Here is a 23,482-nt window from a genome sequence, read left to right on the forward strand (position 1 = left end):
CATTAGTTTCTGTTTTCTTGTTTCTAATTATTCTCGACCTACGGACTCGCAACCAGCTGCTTAATTATTAAGAGACGATAGCAGAAAATTTCCGTGAGTTCTAGCAACGCTACCCGTCTCATCTGTTACATGCTCAACACCACGTCAACCCCTCTCTCCATGACTGCATCAGTTGTGCACTTCCATCTTGTCGCTCTCGTACTCCTTCGTTACCAAACGCCTTGTATTGTGATCATGGACCTTGACCCTGTGAACCAGTAGGTACTGCTGTCTAACGGCACAGCTAGAACAAAAGGTGTGACGCCACACGTCGCTGAGCGAAGTGCCCGGCGCGTTATACCTGTGGCGAATATCTCCGCGCATCAAACACGGGATACTTGATGTGCATCGTGATCAGCGGATGGCAATCTAGAGATGGAAAGGTGCGCAGTAAAAGCCAAAGAAAAGAAGAGGAATTGGGATGCTTACGTCCAACTGCCAACGTAGGGTGTTGTCGCACAAATGCCCCCTGAAACAAGGCAATAACGGTTGCAACCACACCCCTCCTCCTCATCATACATAAGATTGTGCGTTCTCCCAACCACTGTATCGATCACACCCTGTCAGTGTTTGTATCGGTTGTGAAACATCCCCATTTCGTTAGCAAAAAGCGAGGAGACGTACAAAAGCAGGGGGCAAACCAGCCCAGCCAACAAATTGACTCTGAACAGCTGCAGCAGTGCTCACGCAAGCCGGGGAAGTCCTCGACCTGGCGTCGCGGCGGTAGTGACATGCTTGTTAAGAATGATTGATTAGTTACAAGGGGAACCTGGGACTGTTGACTAGCAAAGTCGAGGCAGCGAACGAGAGAAATAGGATTGAAAGTTGAGATCAAAACCAGCTGATCTTTGTATGAGTGGAGCGAATTGCGGCCGGAAAGAAGGCACGGCAGGTAAGGTGGACATTGCAGCAGGTTAAATAACTTTTCGACTCCGCAACTGACCAGCCCGGGTCCGTGGGCCGGTACTGGAAGACGGGACGATACGCCCCCGGGGAATTAAGCTTCAATCGAGTCCCGTCCCGGCCAAGAGAAGCAAGCCCACATCTGCCACGACATTGTCACACCCAGGCCGCACACCTTGACCTTCTGTCTCGGCTGGAACAGCCTTACCCGCCACTTAGTGAGGCCTATTGCCCTGCATCGGTGATGATTGAAGACAAGGATGGCCGGTGAGGGTCAAGGATTTCTGTGTGGGCCAGGGGGGATGTAGGGAGCTTTGTGCTTGAAAGGTTGAAGATTTCATAGACGGTTAAAACAATCCGTTTCCCTTCTTTGGAGTAAAGTTGGCATGTTCGGCGCACTTTGCTGCGATCTCGAGGGAGACGGTCAAGTGCAAGCGTGGGAAAGAGAGACAGAAATCCGCCGGCGGGGTGGAAAGACTGTGGCTACTGTGGCCCGATCAGTAAGAATAGATTCGGTCAGTTTCATTTTCTGACTTTATTTGTCTGGCTCCTGGTAAGACCTCGCCTCACCCGTCTCCGCGCACTGTTGAGGATGCGGGCAGTCAAGAATGATGGAGGAGAGACAAGGACAGAGCAGGAAAGGTGAGCGTGCCCTGAAGAAAACGTAGTGGCTCTTGAGCGCAAAAGAAGCGAGCATGGCAGCGCCGAACCCGTCCGATGACTCTGACTGGGCCGATGTGCTGGCGGGAAGAAGGATCCTTTTGTGCAGCAGATCTGGCCCAGACCAGAGCGACGCCTCTCATTGGGTCCCCAAAGCGGTGTGCAGGTCGACGCCGACCTCAAGCAGGACCCGAGGGCGTGGAAAACGGGCTGGACATGGGTGTGGAACACGGCGTAGAACGGGGCCCCATCCCATCCCAACAGGGCAGCAACATGACCCGTTCTTTCCAGAACTTGAGGATGCAGCTTCTGCAATCATCCCTGCTGCACCATGCTGGTCTGCACGTCACTTTGCACCTTCCACACCGCGTCGGCTTTTGCAGTGCGAATATGGACTTGTTCTGTCGAGAGCTGACACACGACAACCGCATTTCCGGACGGGGCGAGCCGCGGAACTGTCAACTGTCGGGCCTGCTGCACCTTGTGCGGCGCCACATGTTGGACCTTGTTATGCACAGCAAGCAAATGGCCCAAACAAATGCCAAACATGTGCGACTCGCAGCTCGGTCGTTCTGATGTTCAGTCGGCCGTCGGATAAATCGGATGGGGCTGCGTGTGCAAGACCCGGTTCCCATTAACTGAACGGCGCGGACACAAATACTGCCCATTTTGGGGCTCAGAAGCCCCGCGGCATCCAGCGTGCAGCGGTTGGCTCCCAATTGGGCTGCCTTTTGGTGTCATGTCTGCTCGCCTGTGAGGCGGCGTGTGCGAGGCCTGTTGGGCGCCACAGAACAGGCCTCCAGCGGCGCCCTCCCTCTCAGAGTATCCCAAGGCCTGTGGCTTCACCTAGTAAATCCGCGGCTTTCGCATTTTCTAAGCTCGTTCGCCCCAACCTTGCTCCCTTGGAGACGAAACATCGCATTCAGCACCGGCTTGCACTTTTCGGCTTCGGCTTTGACCCATTCGGTCAAGCTAAGCCGACAGACTCCAGGCCAAAAAGGCTTATTTCAAACCCCGTATTCTGTAGGTGGGATGAGATGACCGTGTGGCTAAATAATGGCTGCACCACAGTGCTCGTGGTGGAGTTTGTCCCCTCCAGCCACGAACGCCACATGCGCCACAAATGGAATCTGTCACCAAACCACTGTCACTGGGACCCCGGGCCCTGGAACAGTTGTCGGGACTCGTTACTGAGTATCTAACATGCGATTCACGGGCCTGGCCCGCAGCAGGAGTCAGCGTGCGCTCTGCTATGTCCCAACTAGAAAACATCAGCATACCATTCTCCCGGGCGCCAACAGCGCAGGGATGAGGCTGAGGCTGCACAGCCACAACACTCGACATGGGTGTCGCTCTATCAGTCACGCCCCTACAACCAACAGAGGAAGGCACGAGAGCTCTCAACTCACGGCGGTAACAAACTTGACACCTGCGCAGTGTATAAATGGTAGTTAAGTTTAGATAAATTTGTTGAAGAGCAGCGCAAAGGGTACGAACATGCGTGCCTTGGAGCTCGGAATTCGAAAGAATTATTTGACAAAAAGGGAGACGGAAGCAACAGGAAGAAGGGATAGGCGGTTCACATTGAGAAATGAAAGAGGGAAAGGGAGAATTGAGTATTATTCCTGCATCATCCCCCAACAAATTGGTGACCAAAACATTGTCGAGGCCGCACGAGAATAATTGTCCCAAACGTCGTCCCGCCCAACTTCTCTCGTTGTGGGTTTTGGCGTGAGGAGAAGATAGGCAGAATTTTGGCTTTCGGTTTCGCTGGCCGTGATCAAGGTGAATTCGGACCTCAAACTCGCTCTTTCTTATTTTTCACACACCGTCACCGGAGTCCAAGCGTCCAACTTGGAGAATTTACCACATGCAAAACCAAGCTGTGGTCGCGTGACTGTATTTCATGTTGGCTGAGACTGGCTCTGATTCCGACTGTCTGGTTCCTACTTGCCCTGTTTTCCACACCTCGTGTCCCTCCACACCCAGCATTTCGTGACAAATATTATTTCACGCCACGCATGCTCAGCCTGCTGTCAATATACGGCTCGCTTGCATTTATAGGCTCTGTTGGCCCTTCCATAGGCTTTTATAGCCGCCTCGTATTCAACACGTGATGAGCCGCATTGAATATTTGGCAGACGGCCAGCAAAGCAAGGGATTGACTCCATAGGCCTTGTCCTCGGTGAGCTATGAGCTCATCTAGCGTGTATTTGGTATTACGAGGAACGCCCACGATGCAACTATTCAATGATTTTTCCCCAGCCCTGCTGGCCTCTGCCGAACATTTCTTTCCAGCTCAACGGGCGGCGCCAAAGCCGGATGAAAATGCCAAGATTCTTGGCACCTGATGTTCGTGTGGTTGCACGCCCTGGATACGAGGTTTTGGAGCTCGGTTGGCCCTTGCAGCGGCCCAATGGCCGCACCGTATTGTCGGTACGGGGTCACCCGACTCCAGCAACTCAGGGCAACCGTCGTATGGATGTTTGCCCCGCGTCGTGCCGCTCGATCTGGTTGGTCTTAGAGTCTGGGGTAGACAACCCGCACCCATGTCTCTCCGTCGCTTTAACTGTGAAATATGGCAGTTTGGGATGGCTAACGAATCAGAGGGCCAGCTCAGTCATAAAAGTGTTCGCGGTACGCCAAGTTCCACAGTTAAAGCGACACGAGCATCAGCCGCCGTTGCTCCTACCTGGGCCGTGATGTTGCATTCCCAACACAGAGAGGCCCTGTCAGATCAACTTGAAATTAGCCCGTCATCAGTGCGTTTGTTGGAAGCACGCATCTTGCATGGCGTGGGACGCAGGGTCCTGCCTTTGTGCGTCTCCCTTATAATATGGGGCACCCATCTGCATCGTTGTCGTCACTCAAGCAGGATATCTCTGCTTGAGCTCTCATCTCTAGTCCTGGAATTTCCGGATTTCGTCACTCGTTACTTGAAACATCTTGTCGCCATGCATCTGCTCGGGGCTCTTGCCATCGTTGGCATCGCAATGTAAGACAAGAAACTGAGGGAAGTTGATGGTGTGCAGGCTTTCCACTGACAGTAAAGTTGCACAGCGTTGCTCCTGCAGCCGCCACCCACCCTACCACTACCTCGCAAACCGGTTGCCCAACGGTCACGGCAACCAAGGACCTCTGCGGCACCTGCGTTGTTCCCCTGTGCCTGGTTCTGAGCACCGCGACGCAGCAGTGCGGATGCCCTGACAAGCCGGCCACCGCATACAAGTCGTTCCCATGCCACGAGAAGTGCAAGGGCGTTGGGTGCTCGACGTCGTGGACCATGGCGCCGGCGACAGGTTGCTCGACTTCGACGTCGACCAGTCCTAGCTCGAGTTCCACTTCCGCTTCAGCTTCCACGACAAGCTCCAGCTCTGAGAAGAGCACCGCCTCGTCCAGCACGACGCACAGCCGCAGCGAGAGCAGCACCTGCAGCACTACCTCCCGGACCAGGTCCACGCCGTCGTGCTCCTCTACCACTGTGACCATCTCCGACACGTCGACCACCACGACGAAGACCCGCCCGCCGCCCGACTCGTCTTCGTCGTGCTCCTCCACCACAGTCACGGTCTCGGACACCACCACCTGTTCAAGCTCGAGCAAGACAAACCCGCCGCCGGACTCTACCTCGACCCCGCCGCCGCCTCCAGACACTGACTTCCCACTGCCGACGAGCTCGCAGTCGACACCCCCTCCGCCACCCGACACTGACTTCCCGCTGCCGACGAGCTCACAGTCGACCCCGCCTCCACCACCCGACACTGACTTCCCTCTGCCGACGAGCTCGCTATCGTTGACGACCTCGAAGACGACGACTGTTCCTCCTGCATCCAGCACATCCAGCACATCCAGCTTCGTAGTCACCGCTGCTGCAGGGCGGATGGTCCCGTTTCCGTTTTACTTCCGGTTCTGGTGATGGGGTTGAGGGTGCTGCTTACTTTCTCTGTGGTGTTATTTGGTCGTTTGATAACTTGGTTGATGAATGGTTTGGGATCGAGAGGGAGTTGCTGTAATTATTTTTGGTGATATAATTACATAGTTGTGCTGAATATGAACTAAGCAACGCACAGGTTGCAGTTTGATCCTTCTTTTGGTCCGATGTTATTTGTAAGACAGCTTCCTTTTCTTGCGTTGGCAACTTGAACGCTGCCGGGGTTAGGGGTAAACGAGGCCGTGATAAAGCCCCACCTATGGACATTTGGGGGGCCATGATCGGTCTCCGCAATCAACGCCGTCGGCTCTCTCATCTCAGAACTCACTTGAGTCAACAAGCTTGTCAAAATCTCCATCGGGAATTTACGCCTCCGACTCTCAGCCGTCAAAGCCAGTACCAAGGAAGACGATGGCATCAGTAGTCGCGCGGTACAAGCTCGTGTTCCACGTGCCGCCAGCGGCGCTCGACGCCTGCAAGGCAGCCATCTTCGGCGCGGGCGCCGGCCGCTATCCCGGGGCGGGCAACTACACCGAGTGCTGCTGGACGACGCTCGGCACGGGCCAGTTCCGGCCCGGCGACGCCGCGAACCCGCACATCGGCAAGGTTGGCGAGCTCGAGTTCGTCGACGAGGCCCGCGTCGAGACGCTGTGTCTCGGCGAGGACGTCGTGCGGAAGGCCGTTGCTGCACTGAAGAAGTGAGTCGCCCTCCAATTGCCGCAGTGGAAGGCAATTGTCTGTGGTAATGTGTGAGGGGAGAGATTGCTGATGTGCCAGTGTGCAGAGCCCACCCCTACGAGGAGCCGTCCTATGAGGTCTTCAAGATAGAAGACTTTTGAGGTGTGAATTGTTTTCAAGTGGCCATGTTGGTTGGCATTGACTGACTCTGAGGGTGGGTGGTTGCGACGGGAGACATGTCAAAACAATCGATTCAATTGGGATAGGCTGTACAGTACATTACAAGACCCCGGCACGCCTTGCTCTCAGGCCTTGCTGATATCCCTATCTACCCGTCGAGTCCCAAACCATGACCACGGGTTCCATGACCATTTCCGCCCAGCGGGCCATAGACGGTGGAAGTACTGCCGCAGTAAAGGTATCTTGGACCCAACACTGCCGTTGGCTCCCGTCATCGTCCCCCCTCCAGAGTCGGTGGAGCCCGGGTAACCAGACGCACCCCAGCCTCCGCTCTTCTCATTGCGGGCGGCGACAGCGGCGATTCCGCCGCTTGCAGCCGTCCTGGTCGGCTCCTTGGTGTACCAGCTCCACCCGAGAATCGTGATTAACGTCAGGGTTATTGTGGCAGCGAGGTAAGTCCAGAAATAGCCGGAAAAGACGGGGGGGCTGTCGCTACCACCCGATCCGGCGCCGCCCGATGATGAGCTCTGGCTCGAAGTCAGATTCCAGCGCGCGTCGACCCAATGGTTGCCAAAGTTAAACACGGGCATGGCGAACACAGTCTGCGCGGGATAATTATCTGATTAAACTGGGGCGAAGTTGTTGCCATGTGATATGGTATGGTGGAACTTACAGCTACGGATGTCATAGGAAGGTAGAGCATGGCGACAAAGGCAATGACGGTACTAACAGACCCCGCTTTGCGCGCCTCTGCTGCCTCTCGTCTCGCTAGCTCATTGATGAACTGACGATTGGGTTAGTAGTCCTCCTGTGTGTGGCGTCGTTCCTGCGCCAATCATCAAGAGAGGTGAGAAGAGCCAGATGAATTATAACTTACAATCTCTCTTGCGAATGTCACCTCTTCGTAGCTGATGCGGCACTTTGCCATCAAGGAATCCATTTCACCGCATATCTCCTCGAACCTGTTGACAAACCTCCTCGTGCTGACTGTGAAGTCTGGTTGCACTGTTGGCACTATTGAGAGGTAGTCAGCGTGGTGCGGTTGCCAACTTGCCGCTCACGATTCTCGAGGACAGAAACTTACCTCCACCTGGAGTGTCCTCTTTTTCCCGGTGTTTGATCGCCTGGACCATCTTTTTGAGCTCCTCTCTGGTCGTTCTAACTTCTTCCTCCAGCCGTTTGCCCCTTAGACGGTGCTCGCCCAGTCGGCGGCTATCTTGCCATGTCAGGGTCTGGTCCTCAGAAATGTGTGTCCCACGGATCTTGAGATTGATCATAAGATCTTCAGAACGTTCGATAATTTCTTGAACCAACTCATCCAATCTGTCTCGCTGGAGCTCGGCAAAGACACGGACCATCAGGAGCGGGTGTTCCCAGACCTCCGGCGAATCGGATAGAAGGTTCTCCACCCTATCCATCTGCTCTTCGTTACAGCCGAAGATGATAGTCGCGGTGAATCTGGAGGTCTGGAAATGGGTTGATGATATGGCGATGTTGTCGGGCCATTCTGTGCTCATGGCCGAGGTGTACATCTCCAATGGTTCGGGCTTGCGTTCTTTGACGAGATATGTCGAATAGCATCTTTCAAGAAACATGGCCCTGCAAATGGCATTGTGAAACTGGAACTTATTGGTGATATCTTGCCATTTTTCCGCGGAAAATGGAAGGTAGTTGAGCGCGGCAGAAATTTCCTCGGGCACGACCTGAACAGGATGGAGGCGAGCCGACAGGCTACAGATGCATGAGAGGCGACACGGCGAGTAACAGAAGGTAAGATACATACAGGATGTGAAAGCCAGATTCGGGCTTCACTGTTTCGGGCGAGCTTTTGAAGACGGGTGTCTGCGTAGTTTATCGGCATAGGGTTAGCAAATCGCTCAGATTCCTTAGGTATCCTCAAAATCGCCAGTGAAGCGGGAGTCAGTCTATTATGGGGAACTAATTACCTCAAACCATTCTGACCAGTCCTCTCCGAGCACTCGGGAGACCAACCTATCCCCAGATACCTGATCAAAGGGCACCTAAGTCAATTACTGGCTTCTTGCTCAAATGGCGAACAAGGGGGCGGCGGAGAGGGGACTCACGTTGGAGCGCAACAGTCTGCTCTGGTGTGGCGAGGATTGGCCACATTCGAACTGGTCCTTGTCAAATTGTGTGAGGAATGGGCGTAGCGCTGTTGGCCAGTCCATGTCGATTTGCTATTCCCGAACAGTCCTGGCGTGGTCATGAAGATGAAACGAGTTCCGAGAGTCGCGGATCGGTGAGTATAGCGGCCCGCCGCAACGGAACGGCCCGTCCAAGATCCCTCATCTTATAGCGCCAAGTGCACGGCTCGGAATTTCAGAGTCTCGGCCGTAGCCTCGTTAGAGTTGCACAATCGTGATTTTTTATTAATAATGAGGGTGTGCACACCGGCCAGGAAAGCCCCCCCACGGTAGGCGAAGATGTATCACCCCAAATCGCTTTACATTGGCTAGCTCGCTATCTTTCCACGATGCGTCTTGAGGCCTGGGGCGGGGTGTGCATAATATTTGCATGGCCACGGATGGCGGCCGCCCAATGAGGCGCCAAAGTCGACGCCTTCTCTGGCCTGTCGACGAAAGCAGGTGCCCGTGGCCAGCTGGTAATCTCTCAAGTGATGCCCCCCCTTGCCCTGCAAGTTCCAGGCAGCGCACCTCCTCTCATCGACTCGTATGCTGGGCACAACCCCACCTGTGCCACACCCGACAGTCATGGCCCAAGTTCTCGAAGCTCACTGCCACGTCCCTAGCCCTCGTGGACGTGATATTGGGCTTCAAAAGCAAACGTGTTTTGGGCATTGGAGCCATTGCAGCAATAGCAGATCAGCAACTAAACATCGTGCATTTTTGCATTTTGGAACTATGACTCTTAGTCTTCGTTACGGCGGCTTTAAAAGGGCAGACTGGGCTCTCCGAGGGCCAGGCGGCGGAGTTGGCTCCTTTGCAACACTGCAGACAGCTGCAGCCCATAACCCTACCCGCCTTACGCAGAACCCATCCGGTGCACACAATCACGTGCATATCGCCTGTGCCACCGGCACAGCCCTCCCACTCTTCCTGCTTTTACCTCCCTGAAAAGCAGGACTCGTCCCCTGAAACGTCATCCGTTTCTAGCCCAACAATGTGGTGATCCCATCATCCGCCAGCGCGTTTCATCACGGCGCCTGGCATCCAAGCCAACACAACCATTGTATACTAATTAATATCTGCTCAAGGGTCCTCTGTTTACCTAAACCCCGCTCCCGGACATCCTTTCGGACCATGAGCGTCCCGAACGGGTGGTGCGAGCAAAGGCTGCCAGTCACCAACCCCGATCCGACGAAGCTGAAGCAAGAGCTGGACGAATTACTGGGGGTTGGAGGATATAAGATGTTGGTTGGTATATTCTATGCAGCGCATGTCCACCCGCGAGAGAGAAGTGTGACTAATTTCGAGATACCCACCGCCAGCGGAAAGGGGCAGGCCGAGTTGTCGTTGTATCGCCCGATGGGCTCAGTGAAGTCAGTCCACCCATCAGTCCACCCATACATTTGCTCCTTGTCGTCCTCTCTCCGCAGTTCTATCCCAACTAACGTATCGTCGGATGACAATAGAAACAACTCGAGATTGTGTCGAAAGCCTTTTCCAAGCCAAGACAGCTATCGAAAGCTAACGCAACATCGGAAAATCCAAATTCGCCCTCTCTAGCGCAACAAAGGTCCAACCTCGGGCCCGACGGCCTTTCCCAGCCATTCAAAAGCTCCGAGCAGCCATCCGAAAACCCCGATACACCCTCACCTACCAGAGACTCCGCCGAGCCGGCGCCCGAACCGGATCCAGAAATAAGGCCCTTGCAAAGGAAAAAAACATTCAAAGAGACCGCAAAAGATGCATATCAAAATTTGCAGGGTATTGTTAGGCGGTTGACCGGGAGGCTAGAATAACAGGATGGCAGTTAATTTAGTTGGATTAATTCTTGTTAGTTGAGAGCGCGTTGGCATCATTCTCGAACGAATTTGTACACGTCCAGGAGGGAATCATCTGTTATCATGGCATTTTCTGTCTAGAATTAGCGTTTGATTATTTTGTATGTAGCTTACTTACCGTAGCCGGGGTCTACGAGGGAATAGACTGGGTTGTGTTCGTCTTCTCTGCCGCTGGTACCTTGGGGGTCCACCTAACGCAAGAGTCTTCTGTCCATCTGTCTCTGCTTGCTGACATGATCTTATACCTACCTATTTTAGTTTTGTTACTGTCTTCGTCCGATACCAACAAAGTCTTCAGTGACATCCAGAAACCTTGCCCCTTTTCTCCTCCACATCAATCCCCTTGCACCCTCTATAGACGCAACTGTGCCTTTGAGTTTCATCAGGAAGGCACAGTAACTATGGTATTTATTAATTTCACAGTCTAGGATTAGCCTTCCACCCTTTGGCCCACAATCAAGATAGATTAATCATAAATCAATGTTCAAGTGTCGTGACAAGGTTGGCCCGCCAACTCTCAAACCCCAAATCAAAAACAATATTCCCTGACAATTCCCGCCCAGAAATACTAATAAAGAAACCAGCGGAAGCTCAAGAGCCAAATGAAACCCAGCTCCTGCCTCATACAAGAGGGAGACAATGGTTGCCCAATCCCCGGCCCCACACACGAGCTGGTTGCTGGAGTCAAACGCCGGAGGACAAGAAGTCAACACCGTCGAGAGATATTTCGCCGTTCGAGAGACCTCGAGGACAAGTTTGCGCTCGCACCGCAGACCAGCTCTCGGCGAACTGTGAGTCTTTTGGATGGTCTTGCAGCCACAGGAGAAGCACGTGCGGAGTTTCTAGGACTGCTGTGAGTCAACAAGAACCAGAAACCGGCTAGGATAGTAAAGCATGGGACGTACCCTTCTTTCCCAACTCCTTCTCGTCAGCGGAGACAGTCCCAGATAGGGGTAATTGTGTATACGGTGTGCTGTCTCTGTCGGCCATCGTATTGAGGATTGTTGGATAAAACTTGGGTCTTGGTCTGCACAATTCATCTCTGCCAGCTCTTCACACGGCCAGGTTCGCAATGTTATATTAATTTGACTATTTTTCCAGTTATCCAAGCAATTCAAAGGCTTGTCCCGTTTCCTACCTCGCGTTGTTGTCCTGAGTGCCTAGCTTCCATTTGTTGTCCTATTTGGATTCTCTCTGTTTCTCCCAAATAAAAGTGGGCCTTTGACGGGCCAAGCCAAAGCTAAATCCTTCCGAGCGTCTTTCCAAGTCCAGTCCTGAAAATCTCTTTTTCGTAGTCTTCAATGCTAGCGCCAAGATTTTGTGCGGCAATATTACAAGCAAAAGAACCCAAAAGAAAACGTGACTGACACGATGTGCTGAAGCCTATTTCGACAGCTTCCGCAGAGCAGACAGGTCCCAACGCGCTCACACTGTTCACGCTGCAGCTGCACCCACCCGAAATCGCATCGGAGACAAGGAGCCCCAGAGGCCGATTGACAGCAGCGGTCCGCTCCGCCTAACACCGAACACGTGAGAAATCAGTCAGCCTGCACACGTCACTGAGAGGCAGGCTGTGCCTGCATTGCTGCGGCATGCACAACAATTCTACGCCCCACACCCCCCGATTACGATTTACCACGCTTGCAGGGCTAATTCTAGAAACTTCTCTCACCTTCCATCGATTGTCTCGCAGCACCAAAGTCACCGATTCCACGGGCTTCTAAAACATGACAATGAGATCGATCGCCCGACGGCCGACACGACAGGACAACTGCTAGACCGAGCCAGCACCAGCGGCCGCCCGCGGCCTGGCATTTGTCCTGCCATGGATCAAATATCGCAGACCGGCCTGTCTGCCGGCTCTGCACACCTCGAACCATGACATGAAATCTGTACACTCACCTTCTTCGCCTCTCCTGCGTGTGCACGTGCACTCGCATACTCGATCACGCCAATGGCGAACTACAACAGCGACAACATGGTGTCCGCCAACCCGACCGACATGTCCCTGACCTTTGGGTCTGATACGGTCCAGCTAGAGCGGGCGCTAGCGGAGGCCGACGGCATGCTCGCGGGGATGCAGATCCTCGACAAGGCCGAGCCGCTGGACGACGACGATGACGACGACGACGACGACGACGACGACGGCAGTCGTCGGCGCACCGCCAACCGCCCGGGCGAGCCGCAGCTCCTCGGCTACGCCGATGTGTGGGACGCCGCACCCTCCGCCCAGCTCCACCAGACCAGCAGTCCCGGTTCGATGGAGCTCGTGCCGCGGACGGCGCCGTCGGGCCTCAGCCGGCGCCGCGATGCCAGCAGCACCACTCGCACGAGCGCCGACTCCGGCGCATCATCAATGCAGCAATGGGACGTGCTGCGTCAGCTACGGCGAGCCATGATCTCGCACCACGGGCGGTTCCAGCAGGCCATCGCCACTCACTCCGCACTCAACCACACGCCCCGAGCAGCAGCCCAGCTAGCAGCCGCATACCCCTCCGCGCGGGCGATGCGCGACAAGGGCATCCTCGTGTTCCGCGACATCCTGCACGGCGCGTCGCCGACCAGCCTGGCGGGCGTGTTCGCGTTCGCGAGCCTGTCATTCGCCGTGTCGCAGCTGCTGCTGGAGCGCGGCCGCCTGCAGCGCGCGCACCTGTTCCTGGGGCTCGCCGTGTGGCGCGACGCGATCCACGACGGCGAGGAGCGCGAGGCCTTCTCGTGGCTCGCGCGCGCGCTGTGGCCCGAGGCGGCCGCGCAGCTGGTTGATTCTCCTCCTGCGAACTCGCAGCAGGGGGGCGGGCTGATTGAGTATGGTGCGGCGGGCGATCGGCTGCTCGATGATGGGTTCATGTTCCTGGGATCGGACCACCTGTGGCTGGCGGATGCCGCCGCGGCGGCGCCCGGGCCGTCGGTGTCGAGAGATGGTAGTGGCGGCCAGGGCGGAGCGCTGCCGACGTTGGAGGAGATGGTGCTGCAGCTGGCGGATCTGTCGCACGTGGAGTTCCAGTTCTTCGAGCTGGGGGGCTTGGCGGGGCAGGAGCAGGAGGGCGAAGCGTTTGGCGGGCAGGCGTCGGCGAGGGCCGGGAACAACACATCAGGCATGGCGACAGGAGCGGCGCGTAATGACGCTAGGCGGACATTGGCCTCTGCGCCGCCATCCCAGCGCTATTGCCTACCGTCGTCGGAGACGCCGGACGAGAAACCGCCTGCCAGAGCCACCGGGGAGGCAACAAAGCGCACGCGCATCTTCCTCGCCGTTGCGGACTTCGTCAAAGACGTGGGCGGGTTCCTGTACGGGCTGTCGGGGAACGGCATGACGGCTCGGAAGCGCGAGGTGCACGAGGACGACGGGGGGCTGGCCCGGACGGACGACCGCTCGCGCTTCGAGCGGCACACGAGGCGGGAGTTCTTTGATCGGCTGCTTGTTGAGAACGCCGACCCCGTGTTCATCGGGCTGCTGTCGGCGGCGAAGAAGTTCGTGGCGCTGGGGTGCCTGCAGACTATGGAGGAGGTGCTGGAGCTGCTGACTCGCGTCTCGAGGGTAAGTTTGCTGCGCTTTTCTCTGGCAGTTGAAGATGGCACAGGAGCTGACTGGGACGCTGTTAACAGAACATCCTACTGGCCGGCGAGGCCTGGCGCACCTTTATGGAGTGGATATATGGCCGGTCTGCGGCGCTGAGATCGCAGCGCCGCACCCCAAGACCAGAGCGAGCGTCCCCGTCCTCCTCGGAGAGCCATGGCCAGCCACCAAGTCCGCGAAGCAAGATTTCCAAGTCCAAGTGGGTCGATTCATTGTTCTACTTGTTCCGCATGCAAGTGATCGACACAACCGCTGACGCGAATCCTTAGCAGACGAGTCTATCCCTGCGCGTACGCCGGATGCGACCGCACATTCCAGACAGCCGCCGGCCGGAGCAAGCACAAGAACAGCAAGCACGCCGAGCAGCCGCGCATGGTCGACTGCCCGCTGCCTGAGTGCATGTACGGACACGAGCGGCGGGACCGCGTGCGCCAGCACTTTCTTATCGTTCATGGGCCGGACCTTCCGCTTATTCTGCAGGACAGGAGTCGGCGGTCATAGCTAAGCGAGAGGTGGCACATGGGCGCAGTTCGAAGCCACTGCGACTTGTTTTCACCATGCCTTTGTAAACAGAGAAACAAGAATTCCGTTGTTCAAGTTCAAACTTCAAAGTACATATATACGCTTGGGCAGGTAGACCCAGTTCTAATGCATGACTGCAAGAAGTACATGAATGCCGCTCACTAAAATAAACCATCATACAACCGTACAGGCTAGACCTTTCCGCTCTCAAACTCGTTAACTTTCGTGTAGTCTTGTTGATCCATCGTCGACTCCTTGGGATCATGGGAAGCTTGCCCTCCTCTTTTTGGGCGATTGCTTGGGGTTGGTTTCCTTGGGCCTAATCCCCCCTTCCTTGATCTCCTCTAGTATCGTAAACATAAGCTTTAACTTCTCAGGCTTGGTTTTCGATTGGTAGATGCAGTTATCTCTATGTTCGATTTCGCTGATGATCTTCATATCCGCCATGTCCATCTCGGCCATGTCCTGATTGTTGTCTTTGGAATGAATCTCGACACTGTCTTTGTGACCTGGTGCATAGTGAGGCGTAAGCATTCCCGTTGAGTCCGACCCGTGGAGTGATTGCTCGGGTTTGGTTTTCTTGGGCTTAATCTCCCCTTCCTTGGTCTCCTCCGTCTGGGGCTCCCCTGGCTTGGTCTCCTTTGGCTTGGTTTCCTTTGGATTGATACCTCCAAGCTTCATCTCCTCGTGCTTGGCTTTATCTTGGTTGGAGTCCTTATGCTCGATCTTGCTGGCCACCTTCGTCTCCGTGACCGTCGAGTCCGGCCCATCAGGCGATTGCTCGGAGTTGGGTTCCTTAGCCTCCCCAGGCTTGACCCCCTCTGGCCTGATATCCCCAAGCTTCGTCTTCTCGGGCTTGGTGCTCTCTTGGTTGGTGTCATGATGCTTGATATCGCAGCTGGCCTTTGTCTCCGTCAAGTCCAACTCGGGGATGTAATCCTTGGTAATTGTTTTGTCTGAGTCCGTGGAGCTGATCGATTCCGATTCGGAGACGTCCTCATTGTCGCTTTTGGACTGAATTTCATCAATGTCTTCGTGTTCTGACATGAAGATCAAGAGTTCTTTGGCATAGGCTGCCGCCGCCGCACTGGCATACCCTTCCCACAGTCCGTTCTTGTGAGAATCTGCATAGTTTGAGATTCCGCGCACAGCGAGGCAGGGGAACAGGTCCATCACTCCAGCGGTCTCCACCTCGAAGCAGAGGACGCCACCCAGGAGCTCAGCCGTTTTGTCTCTCGTCTCGCCGTGTTTGATGACCTGGGTTCCTGAGGCGATAAGTCCGTAGTGGATCCTGGGGAACCCAGTGGCCCGGCGCGCGCGGTCAATCTCCCACTCTTCCCCGCAAGCATTGCAGTCGGACATACCCGTTATGTGGCCGTATTCGCTGTCGAACAACCGATCTTTAGCAGCGTTAGCCATGGCTGAGTTCCGGCTCCCCACGTCAGCCAGAGTAGCGAGCATGTTGCTGACGCTAGGGAGACGGTCGGCCTCGAATCTGAAGATGGCCTCCCTGAACACGGCCGGAGCCTTGTGCACGATGGTTCTTTCATAGATGAGGTGGGAAAGGGTCTTCCTGACAAGCCCGTGCTCGACGACTTCTGTGCCGACCACAACATCGCCGAGACGTATATCCTCGGACTGAGGAACGCCGCCAGCGATGCCCACTACCATGCGCAGGCATATCGAGGGGAAACTCCGATGCATGTTGGTAGCCGCCACTGCTGCGTTTACTGCACCATAATTTCTCTCTTCCAAACTTGTAATGACGATATTTTGCTGGCCGATACGGCCAAAAAGATAGATATTCCTGTCGCCGGGTTTGTTCGGGAGGATTTCGTGGGTGTCGTCGAGCACCGCCCGAGCGGCTTCCATGTTTATAGAAAGAGGGCAGATCCAGCCGACCGTGTATTCCTCGTGTGATAGTCGTACAGCCGTGGGTTCAGCTACGGCTAAGGCCGGGGGTTCCACCGTCCTTGGAGACTCGTATAGTTGGTCATGTCGAGTTGTTGGGTAGCAAACTGTCGTCGAGCCTATGATCACGACCATGATGGCCAAACGAGCGCAATGGTTAGCCGATACTTCAAGTATGTCTGTTGCTCCAAGAAAGTCGGCGTCGCGGGACAGGGGCTTTTCTGAGGATTTCGATGACAATAGAGGATTTTGGTGCAGTTCCGAGTTGGCTCCCGCAGAGACATGCCCAGTCTGGCTGAGGGGTCGGAGACCGAATGCAGGAAAAGGCAGGAGCTAGAAGAGCGAAAGGGTTGAGAGGAAAGGGCGATACTCTATCTACACCGGCACCAAAGCGGCCGCTGGAGCCGCCCACCTGCAAGACCCTCCTTCCCAGCGCGGTTTTGGTACCTGATTTGACCGTAAACACGCCACCACAATTTTCACCTCACGTAGACTTTTCAGTCGAGAAAAATATCTCCAGAGTCAAAGATTGCGATGAGGCATAATAGGAACAAAGAAGCCCGTTCTATAACTAGTCATAATAAGGCTCTTGTCCAGATATGAAGATAAAGACAAAACCAAAGCTTAGTTGTCACTCAACCATTTTAGTTGTTCATGAGACTACAGTAGGCACCCACTGAAATTTTCAACTTGCAAGAGGTCATACATCACTCACTGCAAGCTTGTTACAGTCGAGATTTGGAACCGTGAGAGACGGGTAATAATCACCTGTAATTGCTACTACCTACCTATCTATAGACAAAATTTACCTAACACCCTCTGAGCTCCGCCACGCACTCCTCCATGTAATCGCCGTTTACCCCGTCTCACGGCGCAAAAGACTACCCAAAGCTGATATGATTCGTCCCGATACACTGGCTGAGCTGTGCTACCTAATAGTCCCCGTCGAATGACGGATTCCCGGCCCTCTGTGAAAAAACCAACGAAATGCCTTTAGCGTCCGACCACCAGTCGCCTAACTCCCATCTCCCCCTAAGAACGAATATCAGCCCTCAAGAGAGACGATCGCTTGCCAGCCCGATCCAAGATGCCCCATGCGTGATGCCCGGCCATGCGCATATCCATAGAAAGAGCTACTATAGGTAACGGATGTACCAAAGCAAAAACAGGAAAAGCCAGCAAGCCGTCCCTTGATTTTGCCAACGCCACCAATCCCAAATCGCCCCATATTCCCCGTGACCAACACCCCAATGACCGCTATATACACCGCAAGCATCATCGCCCCGTTTCCCCTAACATGTAAATATACGCAATGGGCCCGGCGGTTCTCGCGCGTGAGAGACACGCTAAACTTCCACGAACCACCCGCGCCCCTCTCTCATTTGGGCAAGCAGATTGGCCCTTCTCTGCTCCTCCTTGAGCTGCTCGGAGGGAGTCTCGGGCTCTGGCGGCGGCGGGAGGTCTTTTTTCTGCATCCACTTCGGAGGAAAACTCAGATGGTTGTCTGGGTATGAATCATGGTACTCAAACGCTGCCTTTTGCCAGCGAGACATGGGAGACAGGGGTCTCGGTGATCCGACATGCGGGGAAATAATGACTTGCGGACCAGGCGAGGGAATGTTTGGCTCCATCGTCTGGTTTTGCTCGCCACCCATGGGCGGCACTTGCATGCCACTCAAGTGCGGCGACTCGACCTCAGTCGGCGCAAATCGCACGTAAGTATAGTTATGTGACTGTGTGGCTAAGTGCGTGCCACTTGGGTGCGGCGGTTGCACATTACTCGGATGCGGCGAGTGCATCTCGGTAGACGCAGGCAACTGCATGGAGGTCGAGGGGGGCGGCTCCACGCTGCTCATATCTATATCAAGGCCCTCGTCCATGCCCTCATCAAAGCCAACTGAAACTCGCGTATTCAGCGGTCCTGGCGGCATCGACGACGTTTGGCGAGGCATCGTGTCCATGACCTCAACGTCACTCGAGCCCGAAGCCTGTACGATACTGGAATCCGAAGACTCCACGTCACTCGAATCTCCAGGATTCAAAGGTCCTTGCCAGATCGGCGACTTTAGGCGAGGCGTCATGTCCCGCAACCGGGAAATCAGTCTGTCTGTTTCTGCAAACCCGTCGGCAAAGGCATTGGGCACTGCAGGCAAGTTCGGCGCCGCAAGCAAGTTTGGTGCCGCAGACAAGTTCGGTACCGCAGGCAAGTTCGGTACCGCAGGCAAGTTCGGTGTCGCAAGTAGGTTCGGCTTCGCAAGCAGGTTCGGTGGTGCATGCAAGTTCGGCGGTGTAAGCAAGTTCGGTCCTGCGGCTTGTGAGGCGAGCTGTGAAGACATTGAGCCGACGGGAGGAGGCAGCAGTTGATTGTTTGCCGGCTTCGATTTGACTATAAGCTCATGGTCGTTTGACGAGCTGCTGTTATGAAGAGTAATCGCAGCCTCAGCAAGCACCGGATTCTGTTTAGGTTTAGTCCGAAGCTTTGTCTTATTTGCTTTGCCAGCAGAATCGGGGCCTGGTGCCAGGGCCGGTTTGGCTAGAGCTTGGCGCCGTGTTTTGTTCGCCTTGCCAGCAGAATTAGGGCCAGGCTCAGTCTTTGTCAAGGCCGGTTTGGCCAGAGCCCGGCGCTGTTTCTCTCTCTCTGAAGCTTCTCTGGCTTGATGCGCACGCTCACGCTGCATATACTCATCCCTACGCTGCATTTTCTCCTCATGCTCCTTAAGATCACGCTCCCAATACTCGTCATTTGAGTCATCGCCCGTCAGACTTACCAGCTCAAAGCGCCGCCGCGACCTCGACGGATAGTCATAACTTGGGGGCGATTTCGGCCGCCGTGACTCATTCGACGGATCGAAAGAGACGGTAAGTGGCTGGGTCTCTGCAGCAGCAGCAGTCTGGGCCTTTTGGGGAACTGACTGGGTCGCGGTAGGAACTGTCTGGATCTCTTCGGGAACTTCCTGGGCCTCGGCAGGAGCTGTCTGGGCCTCTTTGAGAACTAGCAGGGTTTCCCATCGCTTCGGCAGGGTTTCCGAGCGCCTTGGCTTTGATGAAGTACGACGCTTCTTTTCGTTTTCCTGCAAGGCTTCACGCTCCCGTCGAAACACGTCTGATGGCACATCTTCACTAGTGACGGTCACGAGCTTTTCGAGGCCGTTAACTAACGTCCAATACTTTCTCTGTCGTGGTCTGGACTTTACTGCAGTGGAGATAGAGTCGGGGTCTACCTCGATTGACATCTTTATATCCTCTTTAGCCGGCATGGAGGAGGCAGCATTGCTGGTCTGCCATGTTGAATGCGAAGGGTTCATTTGGTTGTCACTACCTCCAAGATCGAAATTGGCATTGTCTTGCGATTCAGTGGCCGTGTTTGGCTCTCGGGCTTGATCGCCTGTTGCTTTTGCGGGTGCAGACTTCCGTTGTCTCTTCTTTGGCGGCATTTTGGCGACGGGTGCAAGAGGCGAGGATTGAGAAGAATGAGGTGAGGATTGAGAAGATTGAGAGGAAGATAGATGTGAGGGTGGCAGATCGTCGACTTCTCCGCCTGAGAGTCGGCGGAGGTCGCTCAGAATTTTGTTGACCAGATATGCGCCGTTCAGCTTGTGGTCGCGTACAGACGCGGGACGTTTCGCGTTGGGGTTCAGTTTTGGTTCTCTGGGAAACAGCTTGACTGTTTTTGGCCCAGTGACCTTGGTCACAAGTGGGGAAGACGAGGCCGGAAGTGGGGGCAACACCGCCGGCACCATCTCTTCGGACGAAATATGCAGACACTCCTCGGCTGGCTCATTGCCTACCTCAATAACATCGCATGTTTCTGTTGGCGGCTTCCTGGCGGCGGGCTTGTCCTGATCCTTGCGCTTTCTCGGGGCCGAGCTTGCGCCGTCTTTGCGTTTGCCAGACTCGACTCCGCTCTGTCTGCGAGATGCTTTCAGCGCCTTCACCTTCTCATCCTCCGGCATCACCGTGCCCGGAGGCAACCATAGAGCCGGTTTTCTCTGTTGCAGATCGCCTACCCAAGCATCGCAGTCCCATTGCACCCAATAGTCGATGACATCCGACCACACACTCTCTGGCGGCTTGGTAAAGTTGACAAAGACAACCTTGCCTCCCCGATCGTGAACTGCCTTGGCGAATTCCTTTACAAGCACCTTCAGCCCGTGGACACGCATGCTGGTCCCTAAGATGAGCAGCATGTCGGGCCCGAGGGAGAGATCGTGCTGGACAATGGGGCTGATAAGATGGGCGTGGGGATGCTCCTCGCCGTACAGGACGATATCAGGCCGCAGCTTGCCGACACCGAGGGCCCGCTTGCCGCGTTCTTCTCGCGCCGCCGTCGCACCTGCACAATGCGGACATGTAGGCTGCCGGCCTGCAAGTATGTCAACTTGACGCGAATCCTCGTCCCAGGACGCGGTCCTCGCGCACACAAAACATCGAAGCTCGGCGAGAGACCCGTGAAGACAGACGCACTCGACGCCACGCTTGGGAGGTGTAGGTACAGAAACCGCGGCGGTGGGCACTACAGCAACTTTTGCGACTAGAGCTGAACTTGGCGGAGCCTGCGGAAGGGGGTCGGGAATGGCAACAACAACATTCGCACCGTCGAGAAGACTAGGCTCGCCGCCGATTCGCTGAGCCGGCGGATTATCTTCAACCTGGGAGGCGCTCGGGGTGAGCTGCGACCCTGAACCCGGTCGCTGCTCTTGCTGGGTGTCGTCTTGGCTTTGCTGTGTCTGGCTTTGGTTCTGGGTAGACGATTCTGCGTCCTTGACCACCACCCCCCTGGCGACTGCCGAGACGCGTCCCGTCCGATGAGAGAAGCGATAGCGACTTCCCGGCCCCAACGAGAGCGAGGTTGTGAGCCCCACGCGCTCCTCGAGCTGGTCGATATTCTGCGTGTAACACCGGACAAGCTTCCGGCTATCACGGAGGACACTGACGAATTGATGGCTGCTTGTCGGTTCAGCACTCCGGACTTTCTGCCGCAGCGTTGCGGTAAAAGTGTAGAACACCGACGTCTTGATGGGATCAGACCATATCTGCGCGTCGAACAAGTCTCTGCCTTTCATGTTCGGGAGGGACGTTCTCCCGGTTGACGAGGCAAACGACGACTGCGATGTGAGCAGAGGTGTCGAGGCGGAAGATGGCTCCTCGCTTTGTGTTCGAGACGACATGCTTTGTCGGCTTGAAGACTGAGACGACGAGCTCGAGCCGCCCCTCAGCAACTCTTGATACGGATCGAACATGATTGGGGGCGGCGACGAAAGCGGCGACGAACTCATTGTGTGCGGGTATGTCTGGTCCGAGTCGGACCGGAGTCGCAGGGCATCCAGAGCCATACTCGGGGGAGAAGAGACAAAGGGTGGCCCGGATGCTAGCTTTGGGCTCGGTAGGAGGGTTAGCATGGGCGAAGTACCCAGTGGCTGATCTCCGACGGCCCATCGGATGGTCTCGCTGGAAAGTAGGCCACCGGGAGGTTCCATGGGAGGGCCCAGAGCGTGCTGCCGTGCCTCGATCTCTTCCATAATCACGTCGCTCCCGGGAAGTCGTGGGCAAAGTGCGGCAGCCGCCTCAACAGACTTAGCCGGCGCCGGCGCGCCCTCCGTCGCACTTTCCGCCAGCACTTCCTCCTTGCCCTTGGTTTCGACATCCCGGACTGCTACTCGCACAAACTCCTTTGGTTCCTGGCGCGAGGGAGTGGTCTCGTCGCGGGATATTTTCCGTCGCTTTGCTGGCCTCTCGTCAATGCTCTCCGCGACCACATCAGACTCGTCGGCATCGCCTTCGCTGCTCAGCGGGCCCTTCGCCTCGGCCGCGTCAAACTGAGCCTGTATCAGAGAGTACAGGCCATTCTCGGAACGGAAATCCTAGCAGCATCGTCAGCCACAGCAGACCGGGTGGGGGGGAACGCGGCGAGGACGGGGCGTAACGGTATGAAAGACGCGTCAAAACGTACTGGGATGCCCGAGTTTGTGCTTATACCGGCACCCGTGATAACAACAACCTTGCGCGCCTTGAACAGAGAGTTTGCAATGTCTTGCAGCGAGGACGCAGAATCGGGGACGACATGGGTTGTGGGCATGGTGTCGGTCAGGCTCTTTCTTCTTTCGTCGCTTGGGCGAGGGAGGACCAGCCCAGGCCGATTAACGCGTGGTAAAGGATTCCCGTCAAAGCATCCTGGCTGGGAGACCAGTTCGCGGCAGCGTGCAGGTTTCCGTCAGGGTTGGCAGGAGCTGGCAATGGTGCTGTGGAGGAAGTGGTGAGAATCTTTGGCGCGAATCGGAGCGCGGAAAGAGTTCAATCGCGCCTCGAAACTTGTTGATGGGCAGGGTTTAGGCCTCGCGGAACGCGTCCAAAATGCGATAATTGCGGGGTCGGGATCCTGTAGCGAACGTACGTGACAGGGCGGACTCGATGGGCAGTCGGTCAGTCAGTTCCGTGATGGCGCCCAGCGGCTCCGAATAGGCATTGGAATGCGGAAGACGCTGTCGAGTCCAAGAGAGGAATACCTGCTTGGCCAGCGGTGGATTGTGAGCCGATTAGATTAGACCTTGCCGTTGGCCGTCGAGTGATTTGGGTTTGCGGTGAGGTGTGGAGGATGACACACGCGGCTGGAAAGCTAGGGATGTGGCTGTCTCTAGTGCCTGGCTCGCTCGCCGGCGGTGGGCCGCGGGACACCACTCTTGCTCTCAGTTTTGCTGCACTCAGTTCTGCTGAGTGTGTGAAGAAGCTTGGCGGGTGGACCTGGGGCCGCTGCACTACAGTCAATGGGCACGCGAGGGCCCGCTTCCATGCATGCCACCCAACCGGGTGTGACAGAAAGACAATGGGGCCGAGACCCAGACCGCTCCTAGACAATAGGTAATCCGAATTCACCGTCTTGTTCTCAACTACGGATACCTCTACTACTATCTAAGGTAGATAAGAACGCGTTTAAGCTAGAATGTAGGTTACTTGCTATAGACACGGCATTTTCGAGATGTTTCAAGAACCTAGTCTAGATTTTGAGTTCTAGATGACGAATTCCAGGTAAACCACGAGTTGGGATAAAAAAGTCTCCGGCAGCACCTGTCTGTCAACCCCGCTCAGAGGACGGTGAGAT

At 55.6% G+C, this 23,482-nt stretch overlaps 7 protein-coding genes across 7 annotated transcripts; 3 read left to right on the forward strand and 4 right to left on the reverse strand.

Annotated features, from left to right (window-relative positions):
• Positions 1–1,917: 1,917 nt before the first annotated feature.
• Positions 1,918–2,946, reverse strand: B0T26DRAFT_676077 (uncharacterized protein; the record flags this gene model as incomplete). Its single annotated transcript, XM_060439932.1, has 4 exons — positions 1,918–2,106; positions 2,242–2,436; positions 2,496–2,587; positions 2,883–2,946. The coding sequence occupies 4 exons, from the start codon at positions 2,944–2,946 to the stop codon at positions 1,918–1,920; spliced, it is 540 nt and encodes a 179-aa protein (XP_060296616.1).
• Positions 2,947–4,660: 1,714 nt separating this feature from the next.
• B0T26DRAFT_603441 (uncharacterized protein) lies at positions 4,661–5,008 on the forward strand (the record flags this gene model as incomplete). The annotated part of the gene is made up of 1 exon (XM_060435784.1): positions 4,661–5,008. A coding segment is annotated over one exon (348 nt), but the record flags the coding sequence as incomplete, so codon positions are not given.
• A 936-nt stretch (positions 5,009–5,944) lies between these two features.
• On the forward strand, positions 5,945–6,372 carry B0T26DRAFT_644699 (GTP cyclohydrolase 1 type 2/Nif3; the record flags this gene model as incomplete). Its single annotated transcript, XM_060437653.1, has 2 exons — positions 5,945–6,231; positions 6,318–6,372. The coding sequence occupies 2 exons, from the start codon at positions 5,945–5,947 to the stop codon at positions 6,370–6,372; spliced, it is 342 nt and encodes a 113-aa protein (XP_060296618.1).
• Positions 6,373–6,516: 144 nt separating this feature from the next.
• B0T26DRAFT_751839 (uncharacterized protein) lies at positions 6,517–8,580 on the reverse strand (the record flags this gene model as incomplete). The annotated part of the gene is made up of 6 exons (XM_060445439.1): positions 6,517–6,993; positions 7,065–7,175; positions 7,269–7,405; positions 7,476–8,122; positions 8,175–8,233; positions 8,476–8,580. 6 exons carry the CDS (start codon positions 8,578–8,580, stop codon positions 6,517–6,519), a joined length of 1,536 nt encoding a protein of 511 aa, XP_060296619.1.
• Positions 8,581–11,959: 3,379 nt separating this feature from the next.
• B0T26DRAFT_304396 (uncharacterized protein) lies at positions 11,960–14,237 on the forward strand. The gene is made up of 2 exons (XM_060434280.1): positions 11,960–13,188; positions 13,264–14,237. The coding sequence occupies exons 1-2, from the start codon at positions 12,331–12,333 to the stop codon at positions 14,050–14,052; spliced, it is 1,647 nt and encodes a 548-aa protein (XP_060296620.1). The 5' UTR covers positions 11,960–12,330; the 3' UTR covers positions 14,053–14,237.
• A 1,291-nt stretch (positions 14,238–15,528) lies between these two features.
• B0T26DRAFT_829806 (nucleoside phosphorylase domain-containing protein) lies at positions 15,529–16,880 on the reverse strand (the record flags this gene model as incomplete). Its single annotated transcript, XM_060447459.1, has 1 exon — positions 15,529–16,880. A coding segment is annotated over exon 1 (993 nt), but the record flags the coding sequence as incomplete, so codon positions are not given.
• Positions 16,881–17,732: 852 nt separating this feature from the next.
• On the reverse strand, positions 17,733–22,462 carry B0T26DRAFT_751842 (uncharacterized protein; the record flags this gene model as incomplete). Its single annotated transcript, XM_060445440.1, has 3 exons — positions 17,733–18,529; positions 19,058–22,247; positions 22,337–22,462. 3 exons carry the CDS (start codon positions 22,460–22,462, stop codon positions 17,733–17,735), a joined length of 4,113 nt encoding a protein of 1,370 aa, XP_060296622.1.
• Positions 22,463–23,482: the final 1,020 nt, after the last annotated feature.

This window comes from Lasiosphaeria miniovina (genome assembly GCF_030549165.1).
Source record: "Lasiosphaeria miniovina strain SMH2392-1A chromosome Unknown B0T26scaffold_4, whole genome shotgun sequence".
Classification (NCBI taxonomy): Eukaryota; Fungi; Ascomycota; class Sordariomycetes; order Sordariales; family Lasiosphaeriaceae; genus Lasiosphaeria; species Lasiosphaeria miniovina.